The sequence below is a fragment of the Amblyomma americanum genome, chromosome 9 (assembly GCF_052857255.1).
Source record: "Amblyomma americanum isolate KBUSLIRL-KWMA chromosome 9, ASM5285725v1, whole genome shotgun sequence".
NCBI classification, from domain to species: Eukaryota; Metazoa; Arthropoda; class Arachnida; order Ixodida; family Ixodidae; genus Amblyomma; species Amblyomma americanum.
The window spans coordinates 25,258,263-25,274,768 of record NC_135505.1 but is presented as its reverse complement, the minus strand read 5'-3'; the positions used below and the strand labels follow the sequence as shown (position 1 = coordinate 25,274,768).

The following is a 16,506-nucleotide window of genomic DNA, read 5'->3' as shown; positions in this document are numbered from 1 at the left end:
ATTGCAGCCAATTTAAGCGCCACGCTCAGTGCTTTGAGAACGATGTCAATAGCGACGGAGTAGTGACGTAACACACGCTCGACCAGATAAGGCAAATAATGAATAACCAGCATTATTCCACCACCACACAGGGCTTTCGCAAAATCTCGCTTTACACATAGGTAACCCCTCTGTGAATTTTGTTTGTTGAATCGATGGAGTGGTACGTTGACGAGACGGTCAGTTTATAGAGCAGCGTTGGGAGTAGCGCATCCTATTTGCTAGCGTATCTCGTCGAGCCGATGCGCCACCGTTTGCATGCACGGCATCAAGTCTGGTGGGATGGTTCCGCGATCCGCTTTATGTTATACTGCAGCCAGAGTGGCTCCCATAATACACGTACTTGCCTGCGTGTTTCCCGCGCATAGCGGATTAATGCGTCCCACTTTTCTCGCGTATTGTGCCTTACCTTCATGAGTGCGTTACGCGAGAAAGTTGGCGCGATTCCCTGTTGTCGCATTCCCGAGTCTTCCCCCCAGGTGTTTTCCTCGTGGACCGGTGACGCGGCGCCCGAGATGGTGGAGGAGGAGTACGCAGCCAAGGCAGCCTCGGACGGCGGCTCCCTGCGACGCCAGTTCGTGGACTACCTGAGCGACCGGCTCTTCGTGTGCCCCATGCACGCGGCCGCGGCGGCGCACGCCTCGCGGGGCGGCGCCGTCTACGCCTACGTGTTCGACCACTGGCCGGCCAAGCGGGCCCGCCTTCCGTGGGCCGGGGTGGGCCACGGAATGGACCTGGCCTACGCCTTCGGGCTGCCACTGGTCGACCGGGAGAACTTCGTCGGCGAAGACGTCAGGGCGTCCGAGCAGCTCATCGACATGATCGCCACCTTCGCCGAGAAAGGGTGAGTCCGGTCTCTTTCCGGCCCTGCAGCACTCCGCGACACGGCAGAGATTTTAAGGCCACGGGAGCGGATGTTTTCTGTCGCCGTTGTCCCCGATAGATTCTTGAGGGGGACAGAAGAATCGAAAGACTCGCGTTAAGCACACAGTGCCCGGTACGCTGCCTTGATAAAAATGTTCTATATGTATCTATGTGTAGCGGGTTACGCTCTGGTCGTGTAGATGCACTGGTCAGACCCACGGGGTATAAAAGAAAGCGCAACGCAAAAAGGGGGTTCTTTCCGTATCGCTCAGTGTCAGCGCCTTGTTGCTCCAAGCACTATAGACTTTCTAAAGACTTCTTATAGACTCTGTTGCCTTCTTATAGATATTTCTTTTGTCTCTTGAAAGTCTATAGAAAAATCTCTAGATTGTCAATAGATGGCCTATAGACAAAAGTGTACTAAAAGTCTTTAGCCATAAATCTATATATTGTCACCGGCGAAAATACAGAGAACAAAGCTGTTCACTCGGGCGAGGTTTGCCAACACCGCCGCGCTCGTTCTGGACAAAGAAGACGTTCGGCCACGCGCTCGGGAACACAGTTCGACCTCCAGGTGGCGCCGGCAGAAAGTCAGCAGCGTGGCATTGCCCCTCCCATCTAAGAGGCATCGATGCCGCACGCGAGGGGAAGAAAAAAAAATAAGGCGAAAAGTTAATGGCGGGGTTGGGTCCGGGGCTAACGGGAATAAAACGGCTTCATTCGCGCCACGTGGACGACCTCGGACTTCGGGTGTCGAGAGGACCGGACAGTTCCTTGAGGGAGCACCTCGTAGGTCACCGCGCTGAGGCGGCGTAACACCTGGTACGGACCAAAGTAACGGCGAAGAAGCTTCTCGGAGCGCCCTCGCAAACGGATTGGGCTTGTTAGATGCGGGCCCCTGGTTCGCCTGTGCCGTCTCTCGCCAAGGTCGGTGTCCCCGGGTTCCGGATCGGGAGACTGCTGTAGTGGGGTTGACGAAGAGATGAGAGGGTCTTCGAGGTGAAGGAGAGACTGAAGGGTTTATTTACATTTATACAAAGATTGAAAGAGTGAATCGGGAGCTGGCGAACACACGCCAGGTCGCTGCTTAAATAGGGTCCGCTGTCCCCAGGTCCCTAGTTGGGGAATCTAGTTCATTAAAAATGCGTCGAATCACTGTGATGTAGATCACGTGTCCAGTCTTCCGGGTCCGCCCCCATCCACACACTCTTGCCACTTCTGGCAGATTAGTGTCCGCGCTGTCCAGGCTTCAGTGATGAATAGCCCGAACGGGGTCCCATTGAGAGCGTCGAAGGTCAGTCACCTGCACTTCACAGCGGTAGTGTGGGGGCGAATGGATCCCACCGCAGTTCGCAGAAGCTGTCACGTAGAGCGTGGGAAAGCACAGTCCAAGTCGAAGTTGTTTTCGAAGCATGAAGATTCCAGAGACGTTGGCTTAGCCAAACCCGGCCGCATTTGTCACGGCTGATTTGCAGTTCCGCCGCTCGCCGGCTCCCCCGCCGTCCCCTCCGGGAGAAAAATGTCCCGGGTTGGTCCGGCGTTGAGAACAAAAGACAGGTTCACTAAAGCCTTTCTCAGACAGCGGGGAGCCGTTTCACCCCTTAAACAGCAGGGGGGGGGGGGGGGGGGGGGGGGGGGGGGGGGGGGGGGGGGGGGGGGGGGGGGGGGGGGGAATGACCCTTGTAGACGCCACCACCACCTGCACTCGTAGCGCTGCAACCACATCGACGGCCCTTTGAAGCCTCGGTAGATTGATGAGTCCCCAGTGGCTTTTAATATTCTTGGCATGTTGGCGTCTCCAAACGTAACAGCTCCTCCGCGGCCAGGACAATCCTCGATCGGCCAGTGGTCACAATCACTGGTCGAGGAGAGATGACTTGAGTTGTAGCGTGGGAGGCCCTTCTGCATCTTGTCTGCAAGCACAGAGTAGAGTCCTAAACCTCGGACAACGGAGGCATTAGTCGAAATCAGCCACTCAACATGGCGCCACTCCCCAGGCAGTGCACGAAATTCACCCGAGAGCCGCCAGGCTGTTTTGCAATACTACTGCATTGTCAATGTAAACGTAAGCACAAAATTTTGTAGCTGACAGCAGTAATCTCGGCTACTAAGAACAGCTTCCATGTCTGCCAAATTCGCTGCCAAAGTCCGATTCGCCGAACACGGCTTGAAGAGAGGTGGCAAATTTGGAAGCAAAAGAAAAAGGATAATAGGACACCACGCCAAAACAAAGCTAACTAGTACCTAAAAAAATACGAAAAGGCACCGAATTGCCACCGAACGGATACCTCAATTATGGGAATAACCTGCTCAATCCGTCGGCATTGCACTGACATTTGCCCCTTTTGTATCGCACAGAAAAGTTATATTGCTGGAGGGCTAGACTCCATCGAAGCAAGCGGCCATTCTTGGGCGACATTTGACGCAGCCATGTAAGCGGACAATGATCTGTCTCGAAAGTAAATTTCGCCCCGTAAACATAACAGGCTAGCTTCTGTGCGGCCCAAACCAGACAAGCGCATTCCTTTTCCGAAGCGCTGTAGGCTTCTTCCCTTACGGTTAACTTCCTGCTGGCATAAAGGATAGGGTGCTCCTCATTGTCGTCTCCGACTTGGCTTAATACGACCCCCATACCCCGGTCGCTGGCGTCACACTGGACCACGAATTCCTTGCTGTAGTCCGGCGCGCGTAACACGGGCCGCGAAACCAGCACGCTCTTCAAGCTCTGAAACGAAATTTCTTTTGCTGCGTCCCAGATAACGCTATTCGGCTTTTCCTTGCGAAGCGCATCGGTCAAAGGACTTGCTAGCTGTGAATAGTTGGGTATGTACCTTTGGTAGTACCCCACAAGACCGAGAAATGACCGTACATCCGTCTTAGTTCGGGGCTGCGGGAATTCAGCGATAGGGGCTATCTTGAGGTCTGACGGTCTCCTCGTCCCCATCACTTGTACAGAAAGCTGCTACAGCTCTTCTCCGCAGAATTCTGCAGTCTCACTTCATTCGCGTAATCTTTGAATAGCAAAATCGGCTATCTAACCTAGCGCCGCTAAACACAGGTACTCAAATGGGCACAAATTCACGTACTTTCATTGCCTCTGCAATGCGTTAGCTACACTATCGCGAATGAGACAAACGTTTCATACCTAACTATGGCCCCCAACAAAACTTGTCGTCCGGTATTTGCTAAAGATACAAAGCGAAACGTGCGCTCAAAATTCAAACACAAAGAAATTTGCTTACTCGGAACGGTTCTACATAAGCAAACAGCTTATCATCAACTCGGGATATGTCTTCGCTGAACTCCTGTGAGTGCCTTTATCACTTAGTAGCATCTCAAATTGACACACGTCCTTTCTAACTCATTAGCACAATTACCTTTATTTAAGTGCTAAGAAAACAGTGACACTTAATCAAATCTAACTTTTTTAACCTAAAACAAAGTAGCATTTCCTTTCCCGATTTTACACGCACACAACCGAAAGAGGAATAAAAAAAACAGCTACTTCGAATTGCTACGCGGGGTCAAACATGGCTCACCACCCCCGCGTCGAAAGGATTAGTCCTTCAGCCGCGCCCGCCGGGGTCGCGCTCTGACTGATTGTACGACTGTCAACTCGTGACAAAGGGCAACTGAAAGAAGACATTTCTGATCGCTACTGTCCTCTCCACAGTCCCTCGACGCGCTCAGTAGGCCCCGGTAGCCCATGCAGTGCCGATAACCGATTCCGCGCGACGGACAGCGACCGGAGCGAGAAGCTGCTCTCTGTTCTCGCCCCAAGCAAGCCCGCCTACCCTTTCGCCCTGCGCGCTTCCTCGAATACAGTGCGGAAAGTGCAGGACCCATCCTTGTCAACTGTGGGCGCCGAACACGCCTGCATGCGTGGTCTTTATTGCTCGACCCCTGAGCTCGCATGCGCCGGGTGTACCGCAATCTAGCGCCCTCTGATCTTTCCTGCCACTTTGCCTTTTTCTTTACCGCCTTTCTGTCAGGTCGGGGTTGTCTGGGTCTTAACGCTGGCCGATGCCCTTTCAAGAACCTCGCCCCTGTCCTGCTTGCAAGATGCGCTTTTCTCTTTCTGTTACTGCGGTCACCTTTAGAAGCACCTGCGCGTGCCGCCTGACCAGTAACTTTACCTGCAAAATTACAAGGTTCCATGCGGGAAGTCTTTTCTTTCCCTTCTGCCGCACATTTATCTGTGCTAACGTAAGCACCTGTCTGCGCTCCTGGATTTAGGGCTTGGCATTTCAACCGTTTTTTCTTGGTCCGTGCCCTCTTCCTGTTTTTACGTCTAGACACTTCCGTTTGTGTCTCCTGATCGCAACTAGCTTGATCTAGTTTTTCAGAGGAACCTCGGAGACCTTCATACAATTGCAGACTGGCCGCTTTGCCTTCGCAGGTCAGTGTCAGCTCCACACCGCTGACAGACGAACCTTCCGCTGCCCCCGAGTTGGGCAGTTCGCTTTCCTGAAGGCAGTCATCCACCGCCCGCTTATCGGCTTGAGCGCTTACCCCTGAAACGCCCTGCTCGTCTGCAATTGAGCTTTCGTCCTCTGTCTCCGCGTGGCTTTCGATACTGCGTTTCAACATTACAGCTCCGCAGTCTTCCTGACGGTTGTGCGCTGTTTCACAGTACTGTTTCACGTCGTCACGTCTGTCCAACTGGAACGATCCGGCCTGACTCGCTCTCTCTGGAGTCCTGCCTCTCAAGATCTCATCATCCAGTTTCTTTAGCTCATACGTGGGCGCTGTTTCACAATACTGTTTTATGTCGTCACGTCTGTCCAACTGGAACGATCCGGCCTGACTCGCTCTCTCTGGAGCCTTGGCTCTCGAGATCTCATCTTCCAGTTTCTTTCTCTCATGCGCAAGCTGCAACCTTCTGAGCTCCCATTTCTTTTTCTCTGCCGCTAGCCTTTGTTCCTCTATGTTTCTCCGCTCATCTTTCTTTTTCTTTAGCTCATCTTCCTTTTTCTTTCGCTCAGCTTTGAGGAGTTCCCACGTATCGGTAATTATTCCTTCCTCGGCGGTTTCCAAGAGCAATTTGCAAATGTCCATCTTTTTTTTCTTAACCCCTAAATCTACACCCAACTCTTCGCACAATGACAGCAAATCTGACCTTAGCAACTTCATTAGGTCCATGTTTGCTGCTCTGAGCCTTGACTTTGCTGATCAACCGTTGACGTGAGCTACACGCACTCAGACTCACTGATCAACTTCCCTCGATTCCCAGCAGTTCAATGTATTAACCCAAACAATTGAAGCCTGGCGAATCTCAAGCAAAGTTCAAGCACTCACCCACAGAAGCAACACCACGCCGCATGGTCGATCCAACCGCTGCCAACCAGTTGTTAGGAGTGGGGCTTCTCTCCCGTAGCAGGCCACCGGTGTTGGGGGATTGCGCTTCGATCCCACCGCTGCCACCAGTTGTTAGGAGTGGGGCTTCGGCCCCATAGCAGGCCACCGGAGTTGGGGGATGCCGCTTCGATCCCACCGCTGCCACCAGTTGTTAGATGCGGGCCCCTGGTTCGCCTGTGCCGTCTCTCGCCAAGGTCGGTGTCCCCGGGTTCCGGATCGGGAGACTGCTGTAGTGGGGTTGACGAAGAGATGAGAGGGTCTTCGAGGTGAAGGAGAGACTGAAGGGTTTATTTACATTTATACAAAGATTGAAAGAGTGAATCGGGAGCTGGCGAACACACGCCAGGTCGCTGCTTAAATAGGGTCCGCTGTCCCCAGGTCCCTAGTTGGGGAATCTAGTTCATTAAAAATGCGTCGAATCACTGTGATGTAGATCACGTGTCCAGTCTTCCGGGTCCGCCCCCATCCACACACTCTTGCCACTTCTGGCAGATTAGTGTCCGCGCTGTCCAGGCTTCAGTGATGAATAGCCCGAACGGGGTCCCATTGAGAGCGTCGAAGGTCAGTCACCTGCACTTCACAGCGGTAGTGTGGGGGCGAATGGATCCCACCGCAGTTCGCAGAAGCTGTCACGTAGAGCGTGGGAAAGCACAGTTCAAGTCGAAGTTGTTTTCGAAGCATGAAGATTCCAGAGACGTTGGCTTAGCCAAACCCGGCCGCATTTGTCACGGCTGATTTGCAGTTCCGCCGCTCGCCGGCTCCCCCGCCGTCCCCTCCGGGAGAAAAATGTCCCGGGTTGGTCCGGCGTTGAGAACAAAAGACAGGTTCACTAAAGCCTTTCTCAGACAGCGGGGAGCCGTTTCACCCCTTAAACAGCAGGGGGGGGGGGGGGGAATGACCCTTGTAGACGCCACCACCTGCACTCGTAGCGCTGCAACCACATCGACGGCCCTTTGAAGCCTCGGTAGATTGATGAGTCCCAGTGGCTTTAATATTCTTGGCATGTTGGCGTCTCCAAACGTAACAGGCTCCACACCCAGACTTGGTCACCGGGTGTGTAAATCACCTCCCTGCGGCGGAGGTTGTAACGCTCGGCGTCGCGTTGTTGTTGGCACCGGATTCGCTGTCGAGCAACTTGGCGAGCAACTTCGGCGTCACGGACAAATTGGTCGGCATCCACGACAGAAGAGGGAGTAGGATCCGGAAGAAGCATGGCGTCCAGCATAGTCAAGGCTTCGCGACCGTGCACCAAATGGAAAGGAGTGAAGCGCGTCGTTTCGTGAAGCGCAGTGTTGTACGCGAACGTTATGTAAGGAAGTATCCGGTCCCAGTTCGCGTGGTCATCGTCGACATACATAGAAAGCATATCGGCAATTGTCTTGTTAAGCCGCTCAGTCAGTCCGTTGGTTTGCGGATGGTAAGCCGTTGTCTTTCGATGACTGGTGCCACTGAGTCGAAGTACCTCGTTCGTAAGTGCCGACGTAAACGGGGTTCCCCTGTCAGTTAATACGACCGTTGGAGCTCCGTGACGAAGCACAATGTTATGAATGAAAAATCTTGCGACTTCGGCGGCGGTACCACGGGGAAGAGCCTTGGTCTCACAGTAGCGGCTGAGATAGTCAGTGGCAACAGCAATGTACCGGTTACCCATGGAAGACGCCGGAAACGGACCGAGTAAGTCCATGCCGACCTGTTGAAATGGGAGGCGCGGGGGATCGATAGGCTGCAGGAGCCCGGCTGGTTTAGTCGGTGGCGTCTTCCGGCGCTGACATTCTCGGCAGGTTCGGACGTAACGGCGGACAACCGCCGCAAGCTTGGGCCAGTAGTACTTGGTGCGTATGCGCGCCAACGTGCGGGAAAACCCGAGATGGCCCGAAGAAAGGTCGTCGTGGCACGCGCGCAGAACTTCGTCACGAAGCGCAGCTGGCACAGCAAGCAGATAGACAGTGTCCGTTGGGCGGTAGTTCTTTTTGTAGAGTACCCCATCGCGCAAGCAAAACGATGACAGTCCGCGCTTGAAGAGCCGAGGTGGAGATGGGGCGATTCCTTCAAGGTATTCTATGAGGGGCAGCAGGTCAGAATCGGCCCTTTGTTGTTGGGCAAGGGTGGACGTGGTGAGAGCACCAAGAAAAGCGGAATCGTCGTCGGACTCGTCAGTGGGGCACAGGATTGGGGCACGGGATAGACAGTCAGCATCGCTGTGTTTCTGGCCAGACTTGTGCACGATGGTGACATCAAATTCTTGTAACCGAAGACTCCATCGAGCAAGCCGCCCCGAGGGATCCTTCAGGTTCGCCAACCAACAGAGTGAATGGTGGTCGCTCACGACCCGAAACGGGCGGCCATACAAGTACGGACGAAATTTCGTAACGGCCCACAGCACAGCTAGACATTCCTTTTCCGTTGTGGAATAATTGACTTCTGAACGGGACAAAGTGCGACTGGCGTAAGCAATCACGCGTTCTAGACCATCCTGCCGCTGAACAAGGACCGCGCCGAGGCCAACGTTACTAGCATCAGTGTGCAGTTCAGTGTCGGCCTCTTCGTCGAAATGGCCAAGCACAGGCGTACACTGCAGACGGGACTTGAGTTCTGTGAAGGCGCTGTCCTGGTCTTGGCCCCAGATGAAGGGTTCAGAATCCTTCGTCAGGCGGGTCAAAGGCTCTGCTAGCCGGGAGAAATTGGGAACAAACCGGCGATAGTACGCGCAGAGGCCCAGGAAAGACGCAGGCTCCGTTTGTCTGTTGGCTTAGGGAAGGCAGCTACGGCGGCCGTCTTTTCGGGATTTGGACTAACACCTCGTGCGCTGACAATGTGACCAAGAAACTTCAGCTCTTGAAATGCAAAGTGACATTTCTCTGGCTTGAGAGAGAGACCAGCGGAACGTATGGCCTCGAAAACAGCACGCAAGCGTTTCAGGTGCTCATCAAACGTGTCAGAGAAGATCACGACATCGTCAAGATATACGAGGCATGTCTGCCACTTCAGACCGGACAGCACGGTGTCCATCATTCGTTGGAACGTGGCAGGGGCCGAGCACAAGCCAAAAGGGAGTACCTTAAACTCGTATAAACCGTCAGGCGTAATAAAGGCGGTCTTCTCTCGGTCGCGTTCGTCGACCTCTATTTGCCAATACCCACTGCGGAGGTCAAGGGATGAAAAGAAGGTGGCATGACGCAGTCGGTCTAGGGAATCATCAATGCGGGGCAGAGGGTACACATCTTTTTTCGTGACGGTATTCAGGCGCCTGTAATCGACGCAGAACCTGAGGGTGCCATCTTTCTTCGTGACGAGAACAACAGGCGATGCCCAGGGGCTCGTGGAAGGTTGGATGACGTCGTCCTGGAGCATCTGTGTAACTTGGCGGCGGATGGCATCGCGTTCTTTGGAAGACACGCGATAAGGGCGCTGGCAAATTGGTCTTTGGTCGTCAGCAACGACAATTCGATGCTTGGTAAGCGGCGTCTGTCGGACCTTGGAAGTTTCCGCAAAACAGTCGCGGAAGGAATAGATTAGGCTTTGCACGCTGTTTTTCTGACTGGCCGAGAGGTGCGGGTTCACGTCAGTCGGAATGGCTGTAGCCGTCGCGTCGGCGAGGTCTGACGTGGTGGATAAAGAGCACTGCCTCGTACACTCTCCAAGCTCGTCAAAATAAGCGACGACTTCTGACTTCGTCAAATGTTGCGGTTCACGAGTAAAGTTCGTGACTAAGATTTCGGTACGGCCATTGGCAAGGTCTACTAGGCCTCGGGCGACACAAACTTGCCGAGCGAGTAGCAGGGACATGTTCGCTTCAGCAATGCCAAGAGCGCCGGTGCTGTCAGTACACTCGACTGTGACGAACTTGCTGGCTCGCGTAGGGATTGTTATGTGGTCGTCACATATGCGCAACATTACTTTACAGGGCTCGGTGGTTGTGTTAACGGCTCGCTGGGCGGAAAAAGATACCATGAGTTCCTGAAAGTTTATGATCGCACCATACTCGTGAAGGAAATCCATGCCCAGTATGAGGTCCTTTGAACAGTCAGCTAACACGGCAAAGGAGCCGGTGAAAGTAAGACCACGGATTTGGATGCGGCAAGTGCAGACGCCGATTGGTGTCACGACATGGCCACCGGCAGTGCGGATCACGGGTCCACACCAAGGCGTCAGAACCTTACGAAGTGTCATGGCTAGCTCCCTGCTCATCACAGAAAAATCAGCGCCGGTATCGACGAGTGCGGTCAGTTCATAACTGTCGACGGTTACTAAAATTTCAGCGGAAACTAATCGTTCGCAGCACGTCGGTGAGGTCGTCGGATCGGGTCGTTGACGCTCGGGCCGTCGCGTCCAATCGTCGGGTGGAGGCTGTTGACTTCGTGCAGCGGCGGCGGCCCTACCCCCGGAGGACGCCGTCTTCAGTTTTCCCGCCGAGGGGACGTGCCTCCGAACTGACCGGAGGTTGAGGGCCGACTGGGCGTAGCAAAGCGCCTCGGGGATGGCGATCGCGACTGTCGCCGCTGTGAGGTCGGGGGCGGCACTTGAGAGTTCAGGTACTCCTCTATGTGCCGCGGTCTTTCACCATAGCGCGGTCGAGGCGCGTCCGGTGGGAATCCTCTCAGACCCATCCGCCGGTACGGGCAATTCCGCAGAACATGGCCGGGTTCCCCGCAGTGGTAGCAGAGCGGACGATTGTTGGACGTTCGCCACACGTACGCTTTGCGGAATGGAGGGCACGGGTCCTGCTGCTGCTCGATGGGACGCACGTAACGATGGGGTGGTGGTTGTTCGGCAACGGGGCGAAACGCTTGCGGCGCCGAGGCAGGTCGGCGCAGGGCATCGCTGTAGGACATTACGTGCGGCTCCGAAAGGGGTGCTGGGGGTGGCTGCACCGCTCGCCGGATTTCGTCACGGAGAACATCGCCTGTCGAAGGTACGCTTTCTGACGGAGCACTCAAGTGGAGGTGTCGCAGTTCTTCGCGGACAATGCTCCGCACAAGGGCTCGCAGCGCCTCATCCCCGGGGCCTGGCAAGGACGTGCAGTACTGAGCGGCCGCTACATTTGCCTGACGGCCGTATTGGGCACTCCGTTCCTGCAAGGAACGTTCTATGGTCGTCGCTTCCTTGGCAAAGGCGGCGACAGTTCTCGGAGGGTCGCGCATGAGGCCAGCGAACAGCTGCTCCTTTACCCCACGCATAAGGTGCCTCACCTTTGTAGCTTCGGGCATGGCTGGGTCGGCCCGATTGAAGAGGCGGGTCATGTCCTCAATAAACATGGCCACGCTCTCGTTGGACTGCTGTGACCTGGAGCGAAGGGCAAGTTCGGCATTCTCCTTTCGCTCGCTCGAACTGAACGTGGCGAGCACCTCGCGGCGAAAAGCGGCCCAGTTAGAGAAGGACGCCTCGTGGTTCTCGAACCACGTTTTCGCCGAGTCTTGCAGTGCGAAGTACACGTTCAGCAGCTTTCGCTCGTCGTCCCATTGGTTGAACGCGGCCACATGGTCAAAACCGGCCAACCAATCTTCTACATCCTCGAACCGGTCGCCGTGGAAGGATGGTGGCGACCGAGGTGCAAGAAAGACGAACGGCGGGGCACTGCCGAAGGACTGACCTGTCTGGCTGCCAGTGGCGGAAGTCATGGCCCGAGCAGGAATCGTGAGTGGCTCAAATTCGGGTTGCAGGCCTCGCAGGCGACGGCTCGCTTTGTGGACAGGTGTGGCGTCTGCTCGTCGGGGAGAAGCGTCAGGGCTATCGTCCCGGTCAGCGTACATAGGATGATACCCAGCACGGCTCCACCAAAAATGTCACCGGCGAAAATACAGAGAACAAAGCTGTTCACTCGGGCGAGGTTTGCCAACACCGCCGCGCTCGTTCTGGACAAAGAAGACGTTCGGCCACGCGCTCGGGAACACAGTTCGACCTCCAGGTGGCGCCGGCAGAAAGTCAGCAGCGTGGCAATATTGTCAATAAATTCTCTATACGATTTCTATAGGCTAGTTTCTAAGATTTGTAAAATACAATGTCTACGGACAGTCTACAGACTGTCTAAGTTAAAGTAGCAAGGGTACCAACCCTGCACCTTGGGAAGGGGAATATGGACCATCAAGAAAAGAGAGAACGACAGTTCAATTCGGAGTATGGAAAATGTCCACGTCCTCCTTCGGCCGTAGGCTATAGACTCACTGTCGGCATTGACTGTCAAATAAAAAGAAGTCCACAGTAAGTCTACGGTATGGCGCTCAAGATTGAGGTCCTATATATTACTAAAAAAGAATCTTTCACTATGAGAAGCTAGAATTAAGAGAAGATGTACTAATGGAGCAACAGATGCCTTGTCGTCTGAAAAATGGGCACTGACTTTCCCCTGTTTGCGCTCATCGTATCGCTATAGCAGTAGTGTTCACGCAATACACTAACAATCAAAGAGCTTAGAATTGGGTGTCTGATCCGCAATTTCTGTGGTGGGAAGAAATTTGATTTTGCTAACATACCAACATGTTTTGATGACTTGCCAGAAGTCTTGTCAGATAGTGTTGTCCAAGATAAATCATCAAAATTTATTCATTGACTCTGTGAATAGAACAAATTGTATGGTCTTCGAGCCTAAGATATTATTTTTTTATTTCACGTAATTAATCTTTTTCTGGTTACGGAAAGAAAGTTTAGTACTTTGTTGTGGTCACGAAACCTCCATTGCAGTTTACTAGAGAAAGCGCCGATTGCTAGAGCAGCGCTGAATCACCCCGTAGAATCCGCCTGCCGCTTTGGTAGTTTGGTAGTTCGTCGGTCGAGACTTTCCAAACAACCAGCGATGCAATGCCAGCGATTTCGACGAACTGAGATAGTGGTGCCGCGGTGGCACCCAGCGAGAGCGCTTGTCCACTCGGCAGAGGCCAGAACGGTGATCTCCGTGCCCCTCGTAATTACCTTCCTCGTGAAATAAAAAAAAATAGAACCATTACGAAGCCTGTGCCCATAATGAGTCGCTAGATGGCGTTAACGGCGCCAAAATTCAAGCGCCTATGCATGGCTCGCATCTCACAACTGAAAAGCGCTGACAGGATACTCTGTTGTATTTCCTAACAAGTGTGCTTTGCATTGTGAGCGCCCACAACACAAATTTTACTTGGTGAGCACCGTCACACGACCGCAAAGCTGACCCCGCAGATGATTTCCAATGGCACCCTATTGGCCAGCACAATCGCATAATGTCCGTATTCGAGTATTATCACAAATAGTTCCTTAATTCTGCACTTTATATACATACGCTTTTGTCAGAAGGAGCTGCCCGTTTCATCTTTAACGCTTACTATAGATCTATCTCGCCATTATTTAAGATGGCTAGTAACAACATGTGTCTATTATAAAAAGAAGGAGAGCACCTGCTGTACTCACTATAGGGTATATTTCTGTACTCGCTATACTGAATCCGATTAAAGATTAATCCTGCTCCCTCTCTATCTTCCCGTCCCACAAAACCGACACGCAATAGCCACAACCATAACCTTACCCCCATGCTTTGCACGCACCAATAAAATCAAAAACTCACTTTTCTCCGCGAACAATCACAGCATGGAATTCGCTGCCATAAAATGTCTTGGCGGCTGATGATGCCGCTGCTTTTGAAAAGAGTGCCTCACCATATGTGTCAAGGTGGTGTTACCAACACACCCTGGTTTTTTTCCATTGGTTGTTGCCCCGGAATCCTGGATTTACGTAGTGTTTGGTTCTATTTTGCTTTTTGAATGTTGCCGTTCTGCTTGGTCTGTATGACTGCAGTGTGCGTAAGCGAATAAATAAATAAATAAATAAATAAATAAATAAATAAATAAATAAATAAATAAATAATGATGTTCCTATTAATGGCGTATCTCTCAAGGGGCTGGAGGTAGAACTAGCGACTGACCGACCGTTACTTCTCAAAAACGTATGGCGCTGATTGAACTTCACGCGAATTTTTCAGAGGTTTAAAGTATATTTTCACTCCTGTCCTGCTGCACCTCTTCACTATAGATTTAGATGTAGAGGCCCTTCCTCAGTTTTTTGCAAAAAGTTACACGGCCTTAATTTCGAAGAATACTTATTAAGATAAGTTGTGTTCTCTGGAAGGGTATAAAGCCATGATGTTAGAAACTGTCTATTAAAAAATTTTCACGAAAGTTTTATCACGTCGCCTATAATACGCAATTTCAGTCCTGAATGAGCCCCACCGGACATTCATTTTGACCAGCATCTCTATAAAAACTAATGTCCACATTAAAGTCTTGTTCCTGCTCTGATGGGCAGCTTGCTTGGCTTCAGATCGACCCTGCGAAGGCCTTTGACCGTGTTCGCCATTTATTTCTGTTTTCACTTCTAGATCGGGGAAATGTTGGGTCTACTGTATACTTGCTACAGCAAGTGTCCGAATCGCTCGATTATTGATGTCATCTCAAAGCCCGTGCCAGTCCACACTTCCGTAAAACAAGGCTGTCGGGAATGCCCGCTGTGTTTTTTCCGTTTACCCGCCGCAGTGGCTCAGCGCTTGGGGCGTTCGGTTACTGATAAGGAGTTCCCGGGTTCGCATGAATCCGACCGCGGCGGCCGCGTTTTTATGGAGGCGAAACTCTAAGGCGCCCGTGTGCTGTGCGATGTCAGTGCACGTTAAAGATCTTCATGTGGTCGAAATTATTCCGGAGCCCTACACTACGGCACCTCTTTCTTCCTTTCTTCTTTCACTCCCTCCTTTATCCCTTTTCTTAGGCGCGGTTCAGGTGTCCGCTAATATGTAAGACAGATACTGCGCCATTTTCTTTCCCCAAAAATAATTGGTTTTGGGGGAAACAAAAAACAATTTTCATTTTCATTTTCGGGAGCCACCTTGTTTGAGTGTTCTACATTGCAATGACATCCATGGCTTATCTGTGTTGGGTAAAGATGTGGAAGTTCTTTGCATATACTGGCAATCTTGCTTTTTTTCTGCAAATTTGGTGTGTCCTCTGACGCTCAGAAGAATCGCTACTTAAGGTTTCGTAGGCGGTTTGGCTCGTGCACGGGACTCAACACCAGGCTGTCATACTCGAATCGAATGATTATGCGTGCTGCCAAATATCTTGACTTTTCACTTAACTCATCCTGGTCAGGTCTATATATTACCGGAGGAAGCGAGTTTCGGCCCTTGAGCGTTACGTTCAGACTTGTGTTCCGCATCGGCTTTCAGTTTCTGTCGAGCCTAGGCCTAGCTGTAACGTCTTTCTGGCAACACACTATATTACGTACTCCAGGTCGTCTACATCCAGTGTTTTAATCGAATACTGGCGATGATTATTTGGTCATCGAATTTCGAACCGATTTGGCGCGATAACTTGTCTTTTTGAACAGTGAAACTGGGCTTCGTTCACTTGTATGCTAGGCCTTTCTTATTTCACTCCCTCCTTTTTCTATTCCCTTACGGCGCGGTTCGTGTGTCAAACGAGATATGTGAGAAAGCTGCTGCGTCATTTCCTTTCTTCGAAAATTGGTTGGTTTATTAATTGTTTTTTTTTTTGGGAAAGGAAATGGCGCAGTATCTGTCTCATATATCGTTGGACACCTGAACCGCTCCGCAAGGGAAGGGTAAACGAGGGAGTGAAAGAAGAAAGGAAGAAAGAGGTGCCGTAGTGGAGGGCTCCGGAATAATTTCGACCACCTGGGGATCTTTAACGTGCACTGACATCGCACAGCACAAAAACCAATTTTCAAATTTCAGTTCAATAGACCGCCGGCGATCATTGGGTTCATTAGCGTTAATTTGGACAACGTTGAAGACTCCGTTGATTTAGAGGAAAAGAAAGACGCATGATTGGCTCTCTGTATCAGTGGACACCTCAATTGCGCTTTCAGCTACGGATCTTCGGTGTCGCACGAGCAAGAACCTGCCTTCGCAGAATATTTCGTAGAGTGTAAATGGCTTTTCTGTGTATTACCGCCCCCCCCCCCCCTCCTATCCCATCTTCCTGGCCCCTCACCTTCTTCATTTCATTTCTCCTTCTGCCTGCTATTTATAAACTAAAGCGGCTGTTTGGGCTTGTTGGTCAGTGATTATGGTAAAAGAATGCAGCGCGAAAAAAACAAGGACGAACAGAAGTGGACAGGACAGGGCGCTGACTACCAACACATTTATTCAGAAAAATGAGCAGCTTATATAACGCAGACCAACACCCACGTGACCAAGAAAATAGCAACCGCGTTCAACTATCTAATACAAAAAAAAACGAAGTGCACAATATCAAAGTGATACATATCTAG

General features: G+C 52.0%; 1 protein-coding gene across 2 annotated transcripts in view; it reads left to right on the top strand.

Moving 5' to 3' along the window:
• Nucleotides 1-16,506, top strand: part of LOC144105589 (acetylcholinesterase-like) — a 125,712-nt gene that overhangs the window by 96,452 nt on the left and 12,754 nt on the right. For both annotated transcript variants that reach the window (XM_077638708.1, XM_077638709.1), the window contains one exon: nt 519-883. In XM_077638708.1, coding sequence (XP_077494834.1) covers nt 519-883 — 365 coding nt within the window. The remainder of the gene's footprint in view (nt 1-518; nt 884-16,506) is intronic.